General features: G+C 55.1%; 3 protein-coding genes across 4 annotated transcripts; 1 reads left to right on the forward strand and 2 right to left on the reverse strand.

The window, feature by feature from the left end:
• The first annotated feature begins 3,141 nt into the window (after positions 1-3,141).
• LOC118633767 (tubulin gamma-2 chain) lies at positions 3,142-8,033 on the forward strand. Of its 2 annotated transcripts, none has more exons than XM_036267730.1 (11): positions 3,142-3,405; positions 3,701-3,813; positions 3,998-4,165; positions 4,478-4,546; positions 4,891-4,970; positions 5,371-5,497; positions 6,353-6,439; positions 6,543-6,692; positions 7,116-7,268; positions 7,352-7,513; positions 7,641-8,033. In XM_036267730.1, exons 1-11 carry the CDS (start codon positions 3,357-3,359, stop codon positions 7,836-7,838), a joined length of 1,356 nt encoding a protein of 451 aa, XP_036123623.1. In that variant the 5' UTR covers positions 3,142-3,356; the 3' UTR covers positions 7,839-8,033. The 2 variants fall into 2 exon arrangements, with proteins under 2 accessions (XP_036123623.1, XP_036123624.1); XM_036267731.1 differs by having other exon boundaries at positions 3,178-3,405; positions 4,864-4,970; positions 7,641-7,973.
• A 905-nt stretch (positions 8,034-8,938) lies between these two features.
• Positions 8,939-17,477, reverse strand: PLEKHH3 (pleckstrin homology, MyTH4 and FERM domain containing H3). Its single transcript, XM_036268673.1, has 13 exons — positions 16,883-17,477; positions 14,907-14,962; positions 14,466-14,545; positions 14,186-14,377; positions 13,940-14,097; positions 13,708-13,828; positions 12,641-12,947; positions 11,880-12,087; positions 11,504-11,640; positions 11,073-11,205; positions 10,419-10,877; positions 9,897-10,088; positions 8,939-9,327 (listed from the first exon to the last, which is right to left on the reverse strand). The coding sequence occupies exons 1-13, from the start codon at positions 17,042-17,044 to the stop codon at positions 9,154-9,156; spliced, it is 2,379 nt and encodes a 792-aa protein (XP_036124566.1). The 5' UTR covers positions 17,045-17,477; the 3' UTR covers positions 8,939-9,153.
• A 2,032-nt stretch (positions 17,478-19,509) lies between these two features.
• Positions 19,510-21,580, reverse strand: CCR10 (C-C motif chemokine receptor 10). Its single transcript, XM_036269386.1, has 2 exons — positions 21,553-21,580; positions 19,510-20,725 (listed from the first exon to the last, which is right to left on the reverse strand). The coding sequence occupies exons 1-2, from the start codon at positions 21,574-21,576 to the stop codon at positions 19,658-19,660; spliced, it is 1,092 nt and encodes a 363-aa protein (XP_036125279.1). The 5' UTR covers positions 21,577-21,580; the 3' UTR covers positions 19,510-19,657.
• Between the last annotated feature and the right edge of the window lie 493 nt (positions 21,581-22,073).

The raw sequence follows: 22,073 nt of genomic DNA on the forward strand, positions 1-22,073 counted from the left end.
AGATCTTCCGACATCCCGGCAGAAGCGGGTGGAAGCGGCCTGGGAGGCCTGTGTGGGGTGAGGGAAGGGAAACTGGGCCGAGGCCGGGGACGGGGCGGGCGTGGGGCGAGCCAGAGCCTTCTAAAGAAGCCCAGAGGATTCCTGGCGGCTGCCGCTGGAACACTGCCGAGTTGAGAGAGGGAGAGAGAGAGAAGCCCTCGTCTGGGCATGACTCTTGGCGGTGGCGCTTTCGCCCGCGCCTCGGCAACAGCTCCCGGAGAACGACAGACAGGGACAGACAGACAGCCCAGCCGAGCGGAAGAGCGGCCAGAGGCGGACCCACCGTAAGGCGGGGCTTGGAATGTTCCGGGGGTGGGGCAGACGACACTTAAATATTTGGTTCGGAGACAATGGCGATCCATATGGAAAAGATAAAGTAGATCCCTATCTTACAAGCAGGCCTCCAAATAAGTTCCAGATGAACTCAAGACCTACAGTGAACAAGGGAAACCACAATGGGACCTTTGGAAGAAGGCATAGAAGACAGCCTTATAATGCTGGGAGAGGGGAAGGTTTCTTTAACAAGGCATAACACGTGCAAAACAGAAGGAAAAGGTGGATCACTTTGTCTACATAAGTAGAAAAATGGGCAGCCCTGGCTTGGTAACTTAGTTTGTTAGGGCGTTGTCCCCATAGCCATCCCGGGTCAGGGCACGTACAAGAATCAACCAATGAATGCATAAATAAGTCGAACAACAAATTTCTCTCTCTCTCTCTCTCTCTCTCTCTCTCTCTCTCTCTCTAAACATCCAATAAATGAAAAGAAAGAAAAATGGGCGTCCTGGCCGGTGTGGTTCAGGTTGGTTAAGGGTGGTCCCATGCACCAAGAGGTCCCCGATGGATTTCAAGTCAGGGCACATACCCGGGTTGCAGGATGGATCCCCAGTAGGGGGCGTCCAAACAATGTTTCTCTCTCTCCCTTCCTCTCTCTCTAAAACCAATACAAACATTTTAAAAAATGGGCAAAGGCTAAGGGCAGATACCTCGGTTGCAGTTTGTCCCTGGCCCTGTTTGGGTCGTGCGGGAGGCAGCCACTCAATGTGTCCTTTTCATGTAGATGTTTCTCTCTCTTCCTCTCTCTCCCTCCCACTCTATCTGAACAAAAAATGGAAAAATGTCCTAGGGTGAGGATTAAAAAAAAAAAAAAAAAATGGGCAAAGGATATGAACAGGCGATTCCAAAAGGTTACTAAGGAAAGAAATTCCAATCAACTTCACTTATGATCATAAATGGAAATACAACCTGGGCAGCCATGAGATCGACAAAAGTTAAGATCTGATAACTCAAGGATGGATGCCAGTGTAGGGAAGTGAAAACTCTATTGCTGATCAGAGTGTAAATTGGTACAACCATCTAGACTCTAGATTCTAGAGGAAAATATCTTCATGTTCACAAGCAAACAAGTCCTGTACTCCTTCAATGTAAGTGGAAACAATCAAATCGCCCCTCTGTGGAAACAGAATAAATAGGTTTTATTCATCCGGTGAAATACTATAAAGCAGTTCAAAGAAATCAAATAAGCCTACATATATCAAAAATGTTAAATATCAAAAATCTAATGTAGGGTGAAAAAAGCAGGTTACAATAGGATATTACACTTTGATACCACTGATATATAATTTTTTTTTTTTTAATTTTAGAGAGAGAGGGAGAGACAGAAACATCGATGTTCTCTTGGCCACCTCCTGCATGCCCCCCACTGGGGATTTGGCCCACAACCTGGGCATGTGTCCTGACCAGGAATCGAACCAGCGACCTCTTGGTGTATGGGTTGATGATCAACCACTGAGCCGCACAAGGCGATATATAATTTCAAAACAAAAATATATAGTAAAAATACAAAATCATGCTTGTACATTTAAAACTTTTTTGTAATTTAAAACAAAATAGAGACCACGATGAGATACCACTTCACACTCATTAAGATGGCTATTTTTAAAAAATAAACAAAAAACAAGAATGTAACAAGAATTGGCAAGGATGTGGAGAAATTGGAACCCTTGTGCATTGCTGGTGGGAATGTAAAATGGTGCAGCACTGTGGAAAATGGTATGGCAATTCCTCAAAAAATTAAACATGAAACTACCATATGATCCAGCAATTTTACTTTCGGGTATAGACCCAGAAGAATTGAAAGCAGAGACTCAGATATTTGTACATCCATGTTCTTAGCAGAATTTTTCACAATAGCTAATATGTGGGAGCAACCCCAGTGTTTTTGACATGAATAAACACAAAATGTGTGTATATACATACAATAGAATACTTTTTGTTTGTTTTTATTTTATTATTTTTTTCTTTATTGATTTGAGAGAGAGGGGAAGTGAAAGGGAGAGAGAAAGAGAAACATCGATGAGAGAGAACATGGATTGGCCGCCTCCCGCATGCCGCATGCCCCACACTGAGGATTGGCCCCACAACCTGGGCATGTGCCCTGACTGGGAATCGAACCAGTGACCTCTTGATGCTTGGGTCAATGCTCAACCACTGAGCCACACTGGCTGGACCATACAGATTTTAAAAGGAATGACATTTTGACACATGCCACCACATGGAGTAACCTTGAAGACATTACGGTAAATGAAATAAGCCAGACACAATAGGAGAAATACTGTATGATCCCACTTATATGAGATACCTAGAGTAGTTTTTAAAAAAATCAGAGACAGAAAGTAGAATGGTGGGGGGGGGGGTATTGTTTAATGGGTACAGTGTTTCAGTTTGAACAGATGACAAAGTTCTGGACATGAATAGTAGTGATGGTTACAGAATAATAATGTACTTTATGCCATAGAATTATACATTTAAAAATGATTAAAACGGTAAATTTTATGTTAGGCATATTTAATATAAAATAGAAATTTTTTAAAAAAGAAAGAAAGAAAATTGGCTTGGATCCAGCTCCTTTATCTGGCAGAGCTGCTGACCTATCTACACAGCACAGCTGACTCTACGCACCTGGGCCTCCCCTCCCGGCGCCTCCGCTCGCCTTCCTTAGACAGGAGTCGCCACACTGCAGCGCCTGCTGGTCTCACCACGCAGGCGCGGAGCTGGGATTGGGTGGGCAGTAGGAGGTGTGGCCTCACTCTGCGCCTGTGCGGAATTCCAGCTGCAAGTGTTGTGTTAATGATGCCCAGGTTGGGCATCCCGGCCAGCCGGCCGCGGGGCGTCTTGCACTGCACACGCGCAGACCGAGCACCCACGTCAAAAGGCTAAGAGAGTGCGTGCTCCCCACGTCCTGTGCGTCCTGCTGCCAGGCTTTCGTCTGTACAGTGACTCCCGCCGGACCGGGCTGGCGCGCCCGCGTCTGAAGAGCTATGCCCCGGGAGATCATCACCCTGCAGCTGGGCCAGTGCGGCAACCAGAGTGAGCGAACGTGCGCCGGGCCCTTCCAGTCTCCGGTTCTGCCCCTTCGGGTCCCACTCAAGTGCTTGGCATCCTCCGGTTGCCCTTTCCCTCCCATGACCCCTCCCCCCCCTTCCCTACTGCGCGTGATGAACGAGCCCCAGACCCAGAGATGCGCCTCTAGCCCTGGGCTGTGAAGGCTTTCAGACCAGGGGTCTTGGATCTAGCCTCTGAATGTGACAGCTTATGTGCCTAAGCCTTGGCTTCTGAAGCCTTATGACTCTAGCAGACCCAGGCATCTCTCCCCATCCCCCAGTTGGGTTCGAGTTCTGGAAACAACTGTGCGCAGAGCATGGTATCAGCCCTGAGGGCATAGTGGAGGAATTCGCCACCGAGGGCACTGACCGCAAGGACGTCTTTTTCTACCAGGTGCTCCCAGCGACTTGGCCAGGGGACTGGAAGGAAGGGGTAACAGCCTGGTACTGGGAAACCCGTCTGGGCAGAGGGGCCATGGCTGCTGGCTTGAGGAGGGAGGGCAGTTTGGAGCCCGAGTTGGAAGGATGGAGGGCTTGGCCTTAGCTGAGTAGGCCCCCTCCTGCACTCCCCTTGACAGGCAGATGATGAGCACTACATCCCAAGGGCTGTGCTGCTGGACCTGGAGCCACGGGTGATTCACTCCATCCTCAACTCCCCCTATGCCAAGCTCTACAACCCAGAGAATATCTACCTGTCAGAGCATGGAGGAGGAGCTGGCAACAACTGGGCCAGTGGATTCTCCCAGGTATTCAGGTGGCCATCCCAGAAACACTTGATGTTCCCTCCCTTAGGCAAGGCAGGCTCAAGCAGCCTAGGGATCCAACTAGACCAGATTGACAGATACATAGGAGACAAAGGGATACCTTGACAGGAGGGACAGCCAGGGAGAGGTTTATGCAAACTGCAAATCATTTGCAAAGGAGCTTTTCTGGGTTGAGGACCACTGCTGAGACTGTGCTTGAGGGTGGCAGCAGTGTCCCTGGGTAGGTACTGGTGCTGAAAAGAGATGCTCTCCAGAACCTTCACCCTGACCTTCCCTCCCCATGTTTTTATGCAGGGTGAGAAAATCCATGAAGATATTTTTGACATCATAGACCGAGAAGCAGATGGAAGTGACAGCCTAGAGGTGAGGTTCTGCCCTACTGGAGAAAAAAACCAAAAAGGCTGAAAAGTGCTGGGGAAATGTCAGGAGGTAGCCTGAACAGGTGGTGTGATGGGGACAGTTCAAGTAAAAACTCATTTATTGAGTATCAGATGTGAGATATTGAGGTAAATAAGGTACAGTCCTTGTCCTCAAGGAGATCCTAATCTGGGTGGCATCAGGTGTGAGTCATCCTTCCCAAGGAGCCTCAGCCTGGATGGACACAGAGGAAGGCTTGAGACATGAGTGTGTTGGGAGTGGGGAATGAGACAAGCCTGAAGTCTCTTCCCAGGTCCCTGGAGACTGCCCCTCCATCCCTCCTCATGCAGGGCTTTGTGCTATGTCACTCCATTGCTGGGGGGACAGGTTCTGGCCTGGGCTCCTACCTCCTGGAGCGACTGAATGACAGGTAAGCCTGTGTTTGGGGAGAGGGCATTAGCCCTGGTTCCCTGGGTAATGTCTTTCCTTTTTGTCATTTTTTTTTCTCTTGAACTGGCCTGCAACTAGCCCTTTGAGTCATAGGTAGGAACAGAGCCTGGCCACCCAGGGAATATCTTGGAAACAGTAGCTCCTGGGAGGGGTGTTTACCAGGGAGAGGAGGGGACCTACAGGGTTTGATGCTTAGGCTTATTCTTTTTGGCTTCTGTACTCTTAAGACTCAATTCTGCCCTCACCCCTTTTGTATAAGAGTTTGGTGGCACTTAGAAAGGAATGGCCCCTGTTATCCCTAGAGAAGACAGAGATGGGCAGGGATGGGAGTCCTTCAGTTCACTGTGCTACCTTCCCCTTTCCCTCTTCCTCACTCCCAGATACCCCAAGAAGCTGGTACAGACATACTCAGTGTTTCCCAACCAGGATGAGATGAGTGATGTGGTGGTCCAGCCCTACAACTCATTGCTCACACTCAAGAGGCTGACCCAGAATGCAGATTGTGTGGTGAGCATAAGAGGAGGAAATGGGGGGCTTGGGTCCACCTTCCAAACCAGTGAGATACATACACCTGCCCTTCCTGAGCCTCAGCCAAGAGAAGAGATGACCAGCAAATCCATACCTGCTGGCCCAAATTATGAAATAAGGACCGATTCCAAGTTGCTTACGGTCCCCCATGTGTCCTCACTTAGCCTATTTAATGCCTATTCATGTTTAATTCCCAATGCAAAGGTCATTTTCTTAACACAAACATTCCTGACCACTCAGTCAAGGTCAAATGCCTTTGTACATATTTCAAACTGTAACTATACTTTTCTGTTGTTTTGTATTTAATGTCAGTCTCCCTCCACTAGACTGTAGACCTGGTGAGGGGGTAAGGTATATCTGTTTACTCTCCTTGGTATCCAGAGCCAGGCATAGTGCATGGCACGTGGGGATAATCAAATATTTGTTTACTGCACTGGATAGTAGACAGTACTTTCCTTTTATTTTACTTTTTTGTTCATTCTCACCCAAGGATATTTTCCACTGATTGTTTTTAGATAGAGTGAAAGGGAGGAAGGGAGGGAGAGAGAGAGAAACATCGATATGAAAGAGACACATCGATTGGTTGCCTCCCGAATGTGCTGGGGATTGAACCTGCAACCTAGGTATGTGCCCTTGACCAAAATTGAATCAAACCTTGACCCTTCGGTCCATAGGCCAATGCTCTAACCACTGAGCAACTGACCAGGGCAGTACTTTCCGTTTAAATTAACACACTTCCGGCTTTTGGAGTTTAGGTGGGGAGATAAGCTAATAACTTATTTCTCTGCCCTTTTCTCCTCAAAAAGGTGCTGTGACCTTCTTCTGTCCCCCCAGGTTGTGCTGGACAACACAGCCTTGAACCGGATCGCCACAGACCGCCTACACATCCAGAACCCATCCTTCTCCCAGATCAACCAGCTGGTGAGCCATCACTCCTGGACTGTTTGGGACTGGAACCCATTGTCCCTCTGGAGAAGGGAGGGCCCCCTAGACAAGAGCTATGACATGGCATCCCTGTCCCCAGGTGTCCACCATCATGTCAGCCAGCACCACCACCCTGCGCTACCCTGGCTACATGAACAATGACCTCATCGGCCTCATCGCCTCGCTCATTCCCACACCACGGCTCCATTTCCTCATGACTGGTTACACCCCCCTCACCACGGACCAGTCGGTAAGAGCAGCCCTCAGTGTCCCAGGGACCAACTGGCCCTGGGCCCAGAAGGCTCTAACCTAGCCTTTCTCTTCTCCCTGCTGCCCCAGGAGGCTCTGTGCTCAGGGACTGACACAGACTATACAACTTCCTTGCTGACTTGCTCGCCTCTCTCCCCTGCCTTTGGCTCCCTGCAGGGTCTGGGCTGTATGGGATCAACTTATGCTCCTGCACAGGGGCAGGCATGAGATTGCTGAGCTGAGGATGGCTAAGATTCCTGATCCCACAGCAGAGGCTCAGTATAGACTGAATCTAAAGACACCCCCCAAAGAGGCCATACTGGCCCATCTGGTGGGGAACGTGTTGCCTACTCGTCCCTGTCCATGCATCTCTGGACTGTGACTTGAGTGTTGACCTGGTCCCTGTGGCCCGCTCTCCTCTCAGGTGGCCAGCGTGAGGAAGACCACAGTCCTGGATGTCATGAGACGGCTGCTTCAGCCCAAGAACGTGATGGTGTCCACTGGCCGAGATCGCCAGACCAACCACTGCTACATCGCCATCCTCAACATCATCCAAGGGGAAGTGGATCCCACTCAGGTAGGTGAGGCCCCTTCGCTCCACCCCTGGAACCTGCAGGGGTAGAGGAGAGGCGACCACCACCACCCCTGTGCCCACCCCAGGTCCACAAGAGCCTGCAGAGGATCCGGGAACGGAAATTGGCCAATTTCATCCCCTGGGGCCCAGCCAGCATCCAAGTGGCCCTGTCAAGGAAGTCTCCCTACCTGCCCTCTGCCCACCGGGTCAGTGGGCTCATGATGGCCAACCACACCAGCATCTCCTCGGTGAGGCTAATCTCCTGGTCTTCTTTGGCCACTCTGTTCCATTAGCCACTTCATCATTCTTCCCCAGTCTATTCCAACCTCCCTCACCTACTCTGGCTCCCATCATGGAGATTTCTATCTCTTTCAGCTCTTTGAAAGTTCCTGCCAGCAATATGACAAGCTGCGGAAGCGGGAGGCCTTCCTGGAACAATTTCGCAAGGAGGACATCTTCAAGGAGAACTTTGATGAGCTAGACAGGTCCAGGGAAGTTGTGCAGGAGCTCATTGACGAGTACCATGCAGCCACGCGGCCAGACTACATCTCCTGGGGCACCCAGGAGCAGTGACTTCCCACCACTCCCCCTGGATAGTAAGCACGATTCCCATCATGCCTGGTCCCTCTGACCCAATTCCCCTCACCAGCAACCCATTTAGGTTCATCTCCTGCCCAGGAGCTAGCCCTACTCCCTCTCTCCCAAGCCTTAACCCTGGATATGCTTGTTTACATCTAATAAAATAATAAAGCTTGGTTGTGAATATAATCAGTGTTTGGTCTGTGACTATAGGGATGATGAAGGGCCCTCCATGTTCCTTCCCAGTGCCAGGCATGTGTTGGTAGGGTGACCTTTACTTGCTCTAACTTCTTACCACTTAGGTCCAGGTCTTAGTGTGTCTACTGTTTGCTTTGACACCTTTTGCCTAGAACTAGGCTCTTTTACTAGAGTGAGCCCTACTCTGAAGACACGGAGGATTGATTACTGAGGTCTGCTATATCCTCCATGCCTAAGCTCCTGCCCCACGATGGGTCCATGTTGCCCCAGCCTTCTCTACTCAGGGATGAGGTTGTGGGAACTACTGAAGGAGGGCCAGCATCCTGAGCAGGTCAGGAAACCTGGGGCTTCCAGTGACCAAGGATATCAGATCCTTAGGAAATCAATCCCATTCAATCCAACCTGATAAAACAGGAATAGAACTCAGGACTAGAGCTGAGCCCATCCTGACAAGCTCTTTAGCTGTGCCAGAGGAGTTCCTGTGTCTATTCCTGCCCCCAGAATTCTCTCTATTCCAGGCCCAAAGCAGTAGACACACCAAAGATGGATTCAACCAGGCCCTACAAGCTAGACACCAGGGTAGGAACTAGGTAGTGCTAGTCCTGATGACTCACTGCCCTCTGGGACATCGGAAGGCTACCTCTATGCCACTTAATGGAGAAGAGAGAGAAATTGCCAGCTTCTACAACTGCCCTCTTGTCTACCACACTCATCACCCAGTGGCAGCATACTGGCCAGGAGGAGGTTAAATCCAAACAGTCAAAGAGGGCAGAGCCCTGTGGTGTCCAGACTCTCCTCAATGCTGGTAAAAGCCCTGAATGTGGGCATTCCCAGGGGTGGAGCTCTGAGCTGCGGGGCTCCAACATTGTCCCACAGACAAACTCCCACAGGAAAGGTTTGTGTAAATAAGGATTTCTTTTTTTTTTTTTTTGCTTCTCTTCTACAAATAAATTAAGAAACAAACTAGAAAATTGTCTGCACCCATTGTAGCCCTTGGGTGTGGGGTATGCCCTGTCCCTGCAGGGCTAAAAAGGTCCATGTTTCCTGCAAATCTCAGAGCAGTCCAGGTCCAGGCTGGAGACAGGAGGGAGGTTGTGACTTCTTGGCAGGCTCATTTCTGCAGCTGCCCCAAACAGCCAGACTGTCCTTGGGGCTCATCCAGGCCTGGGTGCTGGCTGGGAGAGGAGGTGTCTGGCAGGTCTTGGCATGGAGGAGGACTGCTGCAGGACCTCTCAGGGGAGGGTTTAGCCAAGTAGGCATTCACCAGCTGCATGATTTCTTCCACCTAAGAGAGGGCAGAGGGCAGAGAGCAGGATACAACAGGGGCCAGTGGGTTCTCTTGTCTCATCCTCTACCCAGGCTCCTTACCAAGGCCTTTCATGAGCTGACCCCTACAGCCTTTCCTTTTCAATCATCACTCCCTCTCTCACTATATGCCATTCACATTTCCTTCTTTGTGCTCCTCTAATAACCTAAATTCATTCTCACCTCAGGACCTTTGTACTTGTAATTCCTTCTACCTGGAATGCTGTTCCCCCAGAACTTCCTATGGCTGGTTTAAATGTCACCTTCTTTGAGTATACTTTCCTGACCATCCTACATAACGCTATGGCTCCCGCCAGTCACCTCTATAACATTACCCTTTCCTTTGTAACATTTATCACTATCTTAAATAGTCTGGTTCCTTGTTAGTGTCTGACTCCCTCACTCTAATGTAAGCTCCTTGAGCTTGTCTTTGATCACTGCAGGACCATCAGTGCCTAGAGCTGTGAATGGCCAATGCTCAGTGTTTAATAAATATTTCTTGACATCCTTTCCTTTCCTTCCTCCTTCCACACCCATCTTCCCACTCACCTGGGGACTCTGCAGGAGCAGCTGGCTCTCCCCCACCCTCAAGGCCAGGGTATGAGGGCCCATTAGCTGGCAGGCGGCCACATGACAATAGTTGACACTGTGGATGGGCTCTGTCTCACCGGGTCGGGAGAGGGATATAGCCTTGGCTCCCAGGCCCAGGCATAGCTTCTGTGGAGCACCCCCACCAGGCTCCTGGGAACAGACAGGCACAGTCAGGGTGCAAACAGAGGACCCTGCAGCATTAATTTTGGTGGGAGAAGATGGCCAAGAGCAGGAAGTTTCCCAGTCCCCCTATGATCCACTGTGTGTGTGTGTGTGTGTGTGTGTGTGTGTGTGTGTGTATGTGTTGGGGGGTAAAGTTCCAAAGATTTAAGGGCCCAAGGCCCAGTGACTCTTGGGGTCTGAGATGAGCAGCTGTGCTGGTTGTAGGGAGTGAAGTCACCCACAGTGGGGGCCTCTGGCTCTAAGGCAAAGGTGCGGGGCTTGGGTCACCAGAGTCCCCTTCTCCCTTCTCCCCCTCACCGTGCTCAGCTCCAGAACTTCATACCGAGCAGCGCCGAACCCTGGACACTGCGCCGCCAGAGCCAGGTAGGCAGCCATGGCCTCAGCTCGGCCCATGCCCCGTAGCCGCTTCCAGCCGCCCAGCACAGCGGCTGCCATGCCGGCGCCACCTCCTCCCTCTCGGGCCACGCTTCCCGCCGTGCGGCCGGCCCCAACGCGCCGGGCCCGCTCGGCTCGCCTCTTGGCCAGGCCCGAGCTCCAGAACGCCCCGGCCAGCAGGGCGGCGGAGGGAGTAGGCCTGGGGATCGGGCTGGGAGGGTCTCCACGCGGCGGGGCAGGAGGCGGCAGCAAGCGGTCCAGGCGCGGCAGGGGCACCCGCGGAGAGAAGTCCCGGTGCAGGCTCTGCAGGCGCAGCGCCGCCAGGGCGCGCAGCGTGTCGTCGGGCGGGGGAGGCCGACCGCGCAGCAGCAGAGAGTGAGCCTACAGGGGAGGCACTGGGCGTCAACGAGGTAGCAGCGGCTGTACGGTCGTGAAAGCACCCTGGGGCGAGGAATCTGACGTCTGGGTTCAAGTAAAGCCTCCCACGGAGTTGCCACAAAGCCGAAATACGATGGTCCAGCAAAGGAGCTCAGGCTCGGGGGTCTTTTGTAGGGCGTGAATGCTAGAAATTCTCACCTGCTCAAAGAGGAAAGGCAGTTCATGACTGTCTGGGGACAACCCCTCGGAGTGCAGAGGTCCGTGAAGACGCAAACACAGTCTCCAACCAAAGTCAGGCGAGTCCTCCAGGGCGGCTTCCTCCGCGGCCAAACTGCATTAGAGACCCCGGCGCTAAGCGACGCAGTGGCAGCCCCTATCGGCCAAGAGCTGGGGCTGGATGGGGCCAAACTTGGAGCGGGACTTGGGGGCGCGGCAGGGGCGGAGTGGGCCGCGGAAATGCCTTGAAACTGGACTGCAAACCCCTGGCGGACAGGAGTCCATCTCAAAACCAGCAAACCTCACTATTCAGGACTGGTAGCAAGCTCTCATAAACGTATGCTTAAGGACTGACCGAAGAAGCTTAGAGGAAGAGGGCCTAACGGAGAGTAGGGCTAGGGCTGGACATTTACTTCTCAAACCTGGTGAGCACGTCGGCCACGACAGTCCCCCCAGCCAGGGCTCGCTCCTGGGTCCCTCGCTGCTCGTACAGCGCGAAAGCGTTGCGGCTTCGGGCCAAGCCCAGCCGCCCTACCAGCTCTCGAGCAACCTGGAGGAGAAAGAGCGTGAGGGGAAAGTCGGACCGCGCAGGTGTCTTGTCAGGACTTCTGGAGGAGTTGATTCAATTGGAAGGGTCTTTCAGGTCTTGCAGTCCTGCCCCACACACCCCTCACTCAAATGATGAACCTCTGACTCCGGGCAAACCTGAGGCCCCCTCACCAGGAGAGCTGAGCATAGGAAGCTGGGAGGAAGGGTTGAGGTTTCAGGGGGGTCCTTTTCTGGTCTCACCTCTGCTGCCGTGGTGTGAGAATCTATGGTCACAGGGCAGGCACCAGCCCCCGGACAGTGCACGGTGCACAACAGCTCTTGCCGTCGGCTCAGCGCAGAAATCTCTGCCAGCGAGGGCACCAGCTCTCGGCCGCGAGTTCGGCCCAGCGCTTTGCGGATGAAGCGAGCATATTCCGCCAGTTCTGAGTCCGGGAGCGCTTGCTCCGTCCTGGGTTATTGAAAACCCGAAGATCAGTGCTCTCGGGGGGCTTTCCCCCATCCCTCACAGTCTTATTTTATAGTTTGTTTCATCTTCAATTCCCTCCCCTCCAAGTTCCATGAAAGCAGAAACAGGCTCTTTTGTGCATGGAGCTGAGTTACCTTCGAAGGCCCCTGGCAGCTCTCTCCTAACTGCCCCTGCCACTTCCCCAAAGTCTCCTTGATCTTCCTTCCAGCTGAAATCCAAAATCCAGCCTCATTCCGTTTTCCAACCTAAAAGCCCTGGCACTGGACTGTATCAGCCTGAAGGAAAAGCACCCTTTTGATTATTCCTCTGCCCAAAGGGGGCGCCTTTTTGTAACTCCTCGGTCTGCAAGTGAGATGTGATCTTGTAATTCCCACAAAGGCACTGTACATATTAGCAGCGGCCCTGACCTTCGACAAATCCCTTCCCTCCTTTGGGTGTAGGTTCTCCATCTGCCAAACCCTTTCGAAAGGCCCGTCATCCTCTCCTAGCTCTATAGATCCCTTGCCTTGGCCTTACCCCACCTCAGCCTTCTCACCTCTCCAGATGTCCCAGGAGGTGCCCCCGTACAGCTCCCCCAGGCCGGAAGGTACAGCTCATGCAGGTGAGGAGCTGCCAGTACCGTAGGGCCGCGGGGTCTTGGGTAGCCGGGAGCCCAGGAGGCCCCGCGGGGCCCGAGGTCTGCTTAGCCAACTGCAGGAATAGTTCGTCGCGAAGCGCGGGCAGGTCCCGGCAGGTCTGGAGTACACCCTGCATCAGAGGCCCGGGGCGCCGCGCCCCCTCCAAGGCCTGCAGCGCCAGGAACAGCCTTACCGCCTCCTCGCGCAAGGGTGCGTAGCCAGGACCTGCGGGAGGGTGGGGGCGGAGGGACGGTTTGGAGAGGGGACGCAGAGCTGAGCCCTGGGAGGAAGGCATGAACCAAGGGAGGTCAGAGGGAGTATAAGGGAACAGAGGGTGGCAAGGAAGGGAAAGTACGAACGACAGGAAGAGTGAAGGGAAAGCAATGGTCCCCACAAAGCCAAACTCTCAACCCCTGCCTCCCAGGAATCTTATCCTCTGGATCTGCTAAAGCTGCACTTCCAGTTAGTAAAGTAGAAAGATAGACTAAAGGACATAGGTTCAAACCCACATTCTGTAATTGTATACAGAGAGCCATCACCATGGGCCAGAAAACAGGCTGGACTGGGAGTCAGAAAACCAGGGTTCTTCTCCCAGCGCCCCTTAATCCTCCAGCTTTAGGACCTGGACCAGTCACTAATCCCATTTGTGGAGAAATATAGCTAGATGAGGGGAGCACAATCTCCCAAACTGTGGCTCTCCTACCACTTGTAAAGGTAGTATGGCATGGTCTTAACAGCATAATAAAAGAATAGAAAACAGGGTAAAAACTCATGAAGGAACACCAGTAGTCAGAAAAGAAGGTCAAAGGGGGCCGTTTGTGTGTGCACTGGCTTCCCACCCTGATATCAGTGTGGTCAGCTTCCCGTTTCAGCTTCATTCTTTTAAAAGTGAGACACTGGGTAGGTTTCCTGAAGTCTCCTAGGTCTCTGTCAGGTGAAGCATTCAGATCCCCCAACCAAGGGATTGGCCACTGGCACCACTCACCTGGGGCGCTGACTCCGTAGGGCAGGGGCAGGAGTGGAGCATACAAGGCCCCACTGGTGTGCCTCAGAATCGGGTTCCGTCGGTAAATGAGGGCGACGGCCTCTGGGTCCCCGCAAGTCTCCTAGAGGCCCGGAAAAGGATCACAGTAAAGGATAGGGGGGTTCCCCATGAATCCAGAAAGCTGCTGGGCCCGCCAACATCCTCTTTTTCGATGGAGTCCCCTCTCTCCTACCTGAATGTCCCTGAGCAGCAGCTGGGTGGGGGTCTCCAGCGGCACCTTGGAGGCGATCACTTCGCGCAGCGCCACCCCCCAGCGCTCTGCTTCGGCCTGACGCGGGGAGCAAAGCCGGACGCTGTGCTTCCGGCCAGACACGGTCACTGACCACAGTCCTGGGGGTGGGAGAGAGGCCGTGGAAGGCAATCAGGGCCGACTGGAGCTACTGTTCAGGGAGGTAGGAGAGTACTGACGAGGTCTTACCGGTCTCCTTGGGCTTGCGTTCCGGGCCGGTCACCGAGCACAGGCTGGTGAGCACGAGGCTCCCGAGGCGCCGTGCCCCCTTCCCGCTGCTGCTGAACTGGTCCAAGGAATCCCGGGAGAGCACGAACCAGGCCCGGCGCGGGGGGAACCAGGGCGGTGCCCCTCGTCCGCGGGGCTCGCGGTACAGCCAACCTGGGGGAAGGGGAGCAGCAGGCAAAGACATTTTCCCCAGGAGTCTTGGGACTGAGGGACATCCAGAATGCATGAGGTGGGTCCTCACCTTTTACGACGACATCCGCATCGTCCTCCAGCGGCCCCTTCTCCGGAATGAGGCTCCGTGTCTCTTCCCAGCTCTGCAGCCTGGGCCATTGGGGAGGAAGTGTTGAGCGAGGCTGTGGGTCCTGCGCCCGGCCTCCAGGGGGCTCCTCAATAGGGGTTCCCCAGACAGCAAGGGGTGCCTGCTCTTGGGCTGGGCACTCCTCCCCCAGGCTGTGGGAACTGCTGGGCCGGTCTGACCTCGCACCAAAAATAGCCCGGACCCCCCCTCTTCCTCCCGGCGCCCCCAGCCGGACCGCCCCCTCGGGACCCCAGCCAAACCACAGCGTCCGGCGTAAGGACTCTCCCTTATTGCGCAATGGGGAGAGGGAAAGCGGCGGCCGGGATAGGGGTCCCCGGAACGGGCTTGGGTCTCCAGACCATGGGACAAAGAGGAAGAACTCACCTGTCAGAGATAGACCCGCTTCTCACAGGCTGAGTCAGTGTCACGTCCAGGGGACCCTGGTGAAACAGGCTCAGTGTTAGAGCCCTGCTTGCGGGATGCCCATGGCTTCTGCCCCCGGGACAGCGCTGCTCAGGGGATTGAGGAATCTAGGAGTGGAGTCGTGACTGTGATGGAGTGGGCTCGCCCCACCCACCAGTTTCTACAGAACAACTGGAGCTAAGAAGCCTTACCTCTGTTACCCTTCAAAGATGCAATCAGGGGTTGGGTAGGGTGGAAAGAGCACTGGGCAGGGAGTCAGGAGGGGTTCTAATACCAACTCTAGCACTAACAGTCCAGGAAAGTAAGAGAGGAACCCTGCAAAACCCACCCTTCACTCTTTGGGCCTTCCTTAGCTTCCCGATCTTTGAAAAGGGAGAGGTGGATGAAGTCCCTTCTTGCTCTGGTAGGTTCGAAGTTACCCCCTTCTCCTCATTTTCCCTTCCTTAACTGGCGGGCTGCCAGGAGGAGGTGGGCACAGAGGTGAATGAAGGGAAGAGGGATCCCTTCAGTATAGGGCTTTCTTCAAAAACTTCTTATGCCCTCCCACAGACACAACTGAGACTCCATGTAAACAGACCCTGCTCCTTTCTGGGGCTCAGGAAGGGCTGGCTAGGCCGAGGATTGGCACACGCTCTTGGGGGGGGGGGGCATAGGAGATTCTGCCCCTCCCCCCATACCCCAAAACTTCAACTGTAGACTGGGGTCTGAGAGGGGCCACAAAGCCATGCAGGAGCTAGGTCAGGCAGTAACTGTTTCATCGTCCCATTGCGCGAAGACTGCTAAAGCCAGGAGGGGGAAGTGGGGGAGGGGAGTTAAGGACACCTGTCCCCAAGCTCCCGGGAGGGGAGTGGAGGTGGAGCATGAGGGAGGCAATGGCCTGATTCAAATAGCCTACCCTGACCAGCCTAGAAGCTTGGGGACGCCTGGGTCCTGTGCATTCCTAAGGCAAAGATCCACCTATTTTCTGGAGGGTCTGAAAGGGACTCTTGGCCACACCACCACAGAAGGCAGGTGCTGACCACTCAGACCAATTCCCCTAATCGCAGTCTCCTGCTTCCCTCCCCCCCCCCCTCTATATTTATCTGCCCTCCGCCTCCGCCAGGTGCTGGCGCCGGCCCCGGCGGCGCAGCCCGCCCCACCCGGGCAACCAGCCGCTGGGCCTACTGGGGACCCCTGAGCGGGGAATGGGAGCCTGACCCAGGCCACAGCACTGGGGAGTCTGGTTGCCCGTCTGCAGGGGAAACAGAGAGGGGACGTCAGGGGATGGAGGTCTTCCACACCAATGGTGCCTCAGTTTCCCCAGGAGGAGATTTGACAAAATCAGGGAGATGAGTGTCCCTCACCATCCCCTTCGGATTCCTCAGGAGGCTCACCAGGGAAGGCCGAGTGTTCTGTCCTGAGGGTAATGAGGAGGGGTCCTCGAAGCGTTGTGGCCCCCAGCTCCCTCTCCGTGGGGTCCCCGCCACCGACCCCAATCTGAGGATGCCTTCTTCCCCTTGCCCAGGTCCCTGAGGTGGGAGCTCCCGCATCTAGCCCCAGCGTTCACGACCTGGGAGTAGAGAGGACCCAGGCGTCCGAGCCGCCCAGCCGGCCTCACCACATTCCTCGGCGCTGGCGGAGGCGGAGGCGGAAGGAGATGGGATGGGACGCGAGCCCGGCGGGGAAGGGAGAGGCAGGGCCAGGTCGGGCCACGCGTGACGCCTCTCTGCCTCAGGGCCCCCAGCAGGTGGACAGCACCCAGCGAGAGGCCCACAGGCACATCCAAGTAGGGCTGCTTCTTGAGCTGCTGGGGACTTCTGACCCTCAGGCAAAAACCTCTCCCACGTCCCCAGCCTGCCAAAAGCGCAGCGTCTGGCCGGAGTCTGGAGTGGGATCAGGCGTGACGGCCGGTGGTAGTGAGAGGGGTTGAGACAAGGCTCCAAACCCCCAGGACTTACCCTCCCGCCGCCCGCTGGACTCGGGGTCCGTAGCTCAAAGGTCTCCTCGTCCTCGTCCTCGTCCCCGTCCCCGCTAAGCTCGCCGTCCCCGTAGTCCCGGTGCAGAAGAGTAAAGCCTCGACGGCAGCAGAGGAGCCACCACAATCCTCCGGGGAGAGGCATCCGGGCGAGCAGCCGGGGGTGGGGGCGCGGGCAGCCGGGGCAGAGCTGCAGGGGGTCGGAGAAACTGGCGGTGCTCCGAACCGAAGGGGGAAAAGATGAGGCGAATGGAGTGGAAAGAGAAGGGCACAGGGAGAAGGAGGCAGTGTCTGGCGCTGGGGTGCAAGGGGTTGCTAGCTCGAGTCTGCGGGGGGTTCAGTGTCTGGGCCCCCGAAGGGGGAGGGGGGGAAACGTCCAGGGCCCAGGGGGGAGGAGGGACCAATGTCCGGAGCTGGGAAGTAGTGTCCGTTGTAGTGTCCAGCCCTGTGGGGGGCAGTGTCCGGTGCAGTGTCCAAGGTGGGCAGCTGTCCAAGCTCCAGAGAGGGTCGTGTCCGGTAGAGCGTCCGGTGGCCGGGGCCCGGGCCGCGCGCGTTGCGCTCCCTGCAGCCCCGGGACTGGCGCGCTAGGGGCGCGGGCACAGCGCCGGGACCCCGCCTCCCAAATCTCCTCCCCTCCGGCCCCTCTCCTTCTTCTTTCTCTCCTCCCTTCTTACAAGGCAGGGTCCAATTTTCGTCACAGCCTCCTCTGCCAATCCCTCTGCCTGGCGCCGGGCGCGGCCACCAATCAAGCTACTGAAACGGCGGCGGGTTGCATCATGTGCCTCTGGCTTGGTGACAGCGGGGAGGGGCAAGGGAATAGAGAGGGAGGGGGCGGTGCGATGTTAGTCACGCCCGCGTCTCTGAGGTCCTACACCGACTGCTAGTGACGTCACGGAAGCCCGCCCTCAAGCTCTTGTTTTAACTCTTGGCTCACCAACCTACAGATTAAAAACCCTCCTGAAAAGAAGCTTTGGAGAACGAAGGGCATAGGGCATCGAGGAAGGTCCCAACTGCTGCCCTCTAAACTCCTGCCTGGTCTCATGGTCCCTGAGACAGGAAAGAGCCTTAGCTACCTGCGCCAGGCATAGCTCAGGCGGTGGTCCTAGGTCCCTGGTTGAAGTCCAGTTCCTCCACATGAGTCACCTCCTTTTTGAAGTGAATTGCAGACCTAGGCTGGAAATAAAATCTAATTTAGAGTGCATAGCTCAGTGAACTCCTGAGGGGAGAGTGACGGGATTCTAGGGATTTTTGTTTGTCTTCGGATAGAGTGGAAGCCTCTCCGGGTGAATATCCAGCTTTTTTGTGTGTAGGAAGGGGTTAACCGAGGTGCTAAACGATCGGGGCGGGGCCGCGAACGGGGCGGGGGCCCGGGCGACTGCGGGCGCGCGCGTGCGTTGCTGACTCAGCGGAGATTCCCGCGGTCTCGGGTGGAGGTTTCCAGGTTGGCCCCCAGTGGCTGGCGTATGGGACATTTTGGGGATCGGCGCCATCTCCGCGCCTTCCGAGGTTCACGGACCCTGGAGGCCGTGGTTCGATCTCAGCCGCCGGAGGCTCTGGGACGGAAGGCTAGTCCAAGCGGGGCGGGGCGGGACAGGGCGGGGACCTCAGGCCAGCGCCTCCCTGGAGACCACCCCGCCACGCCACGCCCTTCTTGCCCCAGGTCCCCAGGCTACTGGCTGAAGTGGTCCCGGCAGCTTTGCTGACCGGATATTAAACTGCGAGGGTTGTCGCACGTGAACCCCATCCTGTCTGTGATTGTGTAAAACAAAGACTAAAGGAATCAATGCGACTGTCTCTACAGGCCATCGGTGCCTTGCCGTGATGAGGGTGGCCTGCACTGAGGTTTTCTAGGGGTCGGGACACCACAACCATATATTGTCTTCCCTGTCTGTATCCCAGGCTCTTGTTTGCAGGGAAGTTCTTTCCGATGTCTAACCTCTCTCCAGCAGGCTCAGTGCATTTGACCGAGAACAGTCACCTCCACCCCCACCACACCCATGATAATGACTCTTTGGAAATTTGCAAATTGGAATTTTCTCCTTGGTGTTTCTCCAAGGTGAAAAACTCCGACTCGACTTTTTACTTTTCCCCCCCTTTCCACCACAGAGTCTTAGAAGAGATTATAAAATGTAATCCAATCCAAAACCCCACTCCAAACGGGAATCTCCTGCCCCGTCCCTATCCCCACACCACACACAGGCGCACACAGCCCTCAACAGACTCAGCGTGAACTCCAGAGGCCGGGAACTCGGTACTTGCTAAGGCAGCCATTACTGGATAGCATTCTGGTTGTTAGAAAGCTTTTCTTTACGCTATTTCAAGAGGAACCCCCGCCCCTCCTCGCCTGGCAGCTTTCCCACCTCACCTCGGTTGACAGAGAGCGGTTGAAGGTGGAGAAGGTGTCAGTGCCTCGAGCTTTGGCAAGCTCAGCAATCCCCCAACCCCCACCCAGGCTCTCAGCGCCTTCCACTCAGAGCCCAGTGCCCTGGAGATGGAGGTGGAGGTAGAAGTGAAGGTGGGGCGAGGGATGGGGGACCCATAGCTCTGCTCTGCTACAAATCACTTCCAAGTCAGTGACTCAAAAATAGTAACAATTATTGGGTTGCATCTATTTCCATGTTATCAGTTTAATGCGGCAAAGTACAAAAGCAATTCCTTTAGGTCCCAACCTCTTTTTCAGTGTTGCCCCACCTACTCCCCTTTCCCATTATCCTCCCAGATTCATTTCCTCAGCTCGCCCCCCGCTTGATTCGCAGCCCTAGTTGTCCCAGAAGGAAACACTGTGGGTCTCAGTGGGAGCGGAGCAGGAAGAAAGGCGGGGCCGACGGGGGCAGCGGCCGCGGGGGTGAGGCACCGAGCTGCAGCTCCCACCCCGGAGCAGCCTCCGCAGGTCCTGGCGGAAGCGCAGGCCCAGAAAAGCGTAGAGCACGGGGTTGAGGCCGCAGCGGGCGAGTGCTAAGCCCCCAGTCACCAGCAGTGCCAGATCCTTGCGCTTACTGGCAGGGCAACTCCTCTCCTGGGCGGCCAGTAGGTCGGCGGTATCCAATAGTAGGGCGAGACTGTAAGGAAGCTGCAGCACCACGAAGGCCGCCACCAGGGCCACCACCACGCGCAGCGCGCGCCGGCGCTCCGGCCCCCTGGCGGCCAGCAGCGTGCGGCCCAGAAGCGCGTAGCAGGCCGCCATGACGCCCAGAGGCAGCGCGAAGCCCAGGACCACCTGCGCCACCGCGCTCGCCCCCTTCACCGTCTGCGTGAAGCCCTCGGGGAAGATGAGACGGCAGCGCCGCTGGCCTTCCCGCTGCCCATCTTGGCTGAAAAGAAGAGCAGGCAGTGCCAGGAGCAGCGACAGCAGCCACACGATGACTGAGACCAAGTGTGCTCTGCCCGGCCCGGAGGGCCTAGGTCCAGCTGGGAGGGCCCGTGTAATGGCTAAGTAGCGGTCGGCGCTAATACAGGCCAGAAAGAGGAACCCTGCGTGGAAGGAGGCTGAGTAGAGGCCCGAAATGGCGCGGCAGGTTACAGTTCCCAGACTCCAGCCCTGCAGAGCCCCTGCTGCGGCAAAGGGGAGGGTCAGGGCCAGCAGAAGGTCGGCCAGGGCCAGCTGGAGCAGGTGGGCGGAGGTGGGTGAGCGTGCAGCGCTTCGGGCCGCCAAGTGGGTGGCCAGGACCAGGCCATTGCCCGCCAGACCCAGGGCAGCCACTGTCAGGGAGATACTGGATTGAAAGGCTCGACTAAAGGCCTGGACATCTGCCTTGTAGCAAAGCTCTGGCAAGGGCTCAGCCGAGTATGCCTCCTCATCGTCCCCGAAGTAGGGGCCCCAGGAGACCTGGGGAAGTCAAAATGAGAAAAGAGACCTTATAAGTCCTTATCTTCCCACTCCCCGCCCCCTCCCACACATACCTTCTAAGCTGGTGTGTGACCAGATACAACGGTACACTGGGAGAAGACACAAAATCTTTTCCAAACTCCCCAGCACACCCACAACAAGCCTTGGCTTCCCTTGCACCCTTCCTGCCTCTGCATCAGCTTTCTGGGTGACCTTGAGCAAGCCACTTGCTCGTTCTGGATCTCAGTTGCCTAATATGTAATATTGAGATTAGAAATCCTGACCAGCCCACCTGGCAGGGTTGTTTGAAATAAGGATTGTTTGAAATAGGAAGATAATGGATGTGAGGCATCTGTGCTCTTCATAGGCCAAGAGTTTGTATTAATAAATCTTGGAGCTTCAGTTCCACTTGTAGCGCCCTCTCCTGGAAGAACTCCCACATGCAGGCTTTGCCTCAGACCCAATGGCCAGGCTCTAGGCTGTCTCCTTCCCCTTTTCCCCTCCCCAGTCCCCACCTCGACTTTACAGTACCGGTGCACTGAACTACTCTTGACAAGTAGGTCTCAAGAACTGGGGCTCAGGTTTTCTTTGGAACCTTGGACCTCTGTGTTCAGCTCACCCTTCCCTTCATCCCCAGTTCCGACCTCCAACCCCAGCCTCATATCACCAGCCCCATTTATCTGGAGGACCCCTGATCCACATGGCTCCAGGAATCCTGCATAGATCATAGCATGAAAGAGGCCTGTTGCCAGGTGTGGAATCCCATCCCTTCACCTTACCCTCCCTCTCTGTAAGCCTTTCCTGCTCCCCATTGCCCCCATTCTCACCTGCTCGGCAGTCTGGGTCCCCATCTCTGGCTACACGGGTTTCTGAGGTATAGCCACTGAGAAGAGAAGTTAAACTAGTGGGACAGGAAGGAAGGGGCGGGGAGAGGGTGGTGGGTATTAGGGTCTGTGGGCCCTCTCTACCTAACTTTCCCATTCCACCCCCTAAAAAGTAATTTCTGTTTACCCTGCCAGTAGAAAGAGAATGGATTTTTGGAATATCCTCATTTGCTAGCTACCTGTGTGATCATAAGTTGTTTTTGTTTTTGTTTTGTTTTGTTTTTTACCTCTTTGGGCCTCAGGTTTTTCTTCTGCAAAGTAGAGTAAGGTAAAAATGTTTAATTCACAGGGTTATGAGGGTGCCTAGCAATGGTGCTTGGAGCATAATTTGCCTTCGGAAAGTGTTAGAATCTTTTACATACTCTTCTCTCCATATCCAGCCCCCCCACCCCCGCCTTTGGATGTTTCGCGACCTCCCTTCCCCCACCCCTGCGACCACAGTCCCTGCCAGCCTCAGGTTATTC

The sequence above is a fragment of the Molossus molossus genome, unplaced genomic scaffold (genome assembly GCF_014108415.1).
Source record: "Molossus molossus isolate mMolMol1 unplaced genomic scaffold, mMolMol1.p scaffold_m16_p_19, whole genome shotgun sequence".
Taxonomy (NCBI): domain Eukaryota; kingdom Metazoa; phylum Chordata; class Mammalia; order Chiroptera; family Molossidae; genus Molossus; species Molossus molossus.

What these genes read in the sequence shown, in the direction of transcription:
- LOC118633767 (XM_036267731.1), top strand. Translation starts at nt 3,357, where the DNA reads ATGCCCCGGGAGATCATCACCCTGCAGCTGGGCCAGTGCGGCAACCAG. An exon ending in AGGACGTCTTTTTCTACCAG is followed by an intron (nt 3,814 to 3,997) that starts GTGCTCCCAGCG and finishes TCCCCTTGACAG; the next exon opens with GCAGATGATGAGCACTACAT. An exon ending in TCTCCCAGATCAACCAGCTG is followed by an intron (nt 6,440 to 6,542) that starts GTGAGCCATCAC and finishes CCCTGTCCCCAG; the next exon opens with GTGTCCACCATCATGTCAGC.
- PLEKHH3 (XM_036268673.1), bottom strand. Translation starts at nt 17,044, where the DNA reads ATGCCTCTCCCCGGAGGATTGTGGTGGCTCCTCTGCTGCCGTCGAGGC. An exon ending in AGCGGGTCTATCTCTGACAG is followed by an intron (nt 14,546 to 14,906) that starts GTGAGTTCTTCC and finishes CCAATGGCCCAG; the next exon opens with GCTGCAGAGCTGGGAAGAGA. An exon ending in ACGCAAGCCCAAGGAGACCG is followed by an intron (nt 14,098 to 14,185) that starts GTAAGACCTCGT and finishes TCCCACCCCCAG; the next exon opens with GACTGTGGTCAGTGACCGTG.
- CCR10 (XM_036269386.1), bottom strand. Translation starts at nt 21,576, where the DNA reads ATGGGGACCCAGACTGCCGAGCAG. An exon ending in GGACCCAGACTGCCGAGCAG is followed by an intron (nt 20,726 to 21,552) that starts GTGAGAATGGGG and finishes TGACTTCCCCAG; the next exon opens with GTCTCCTGGGGCCCCTACTT.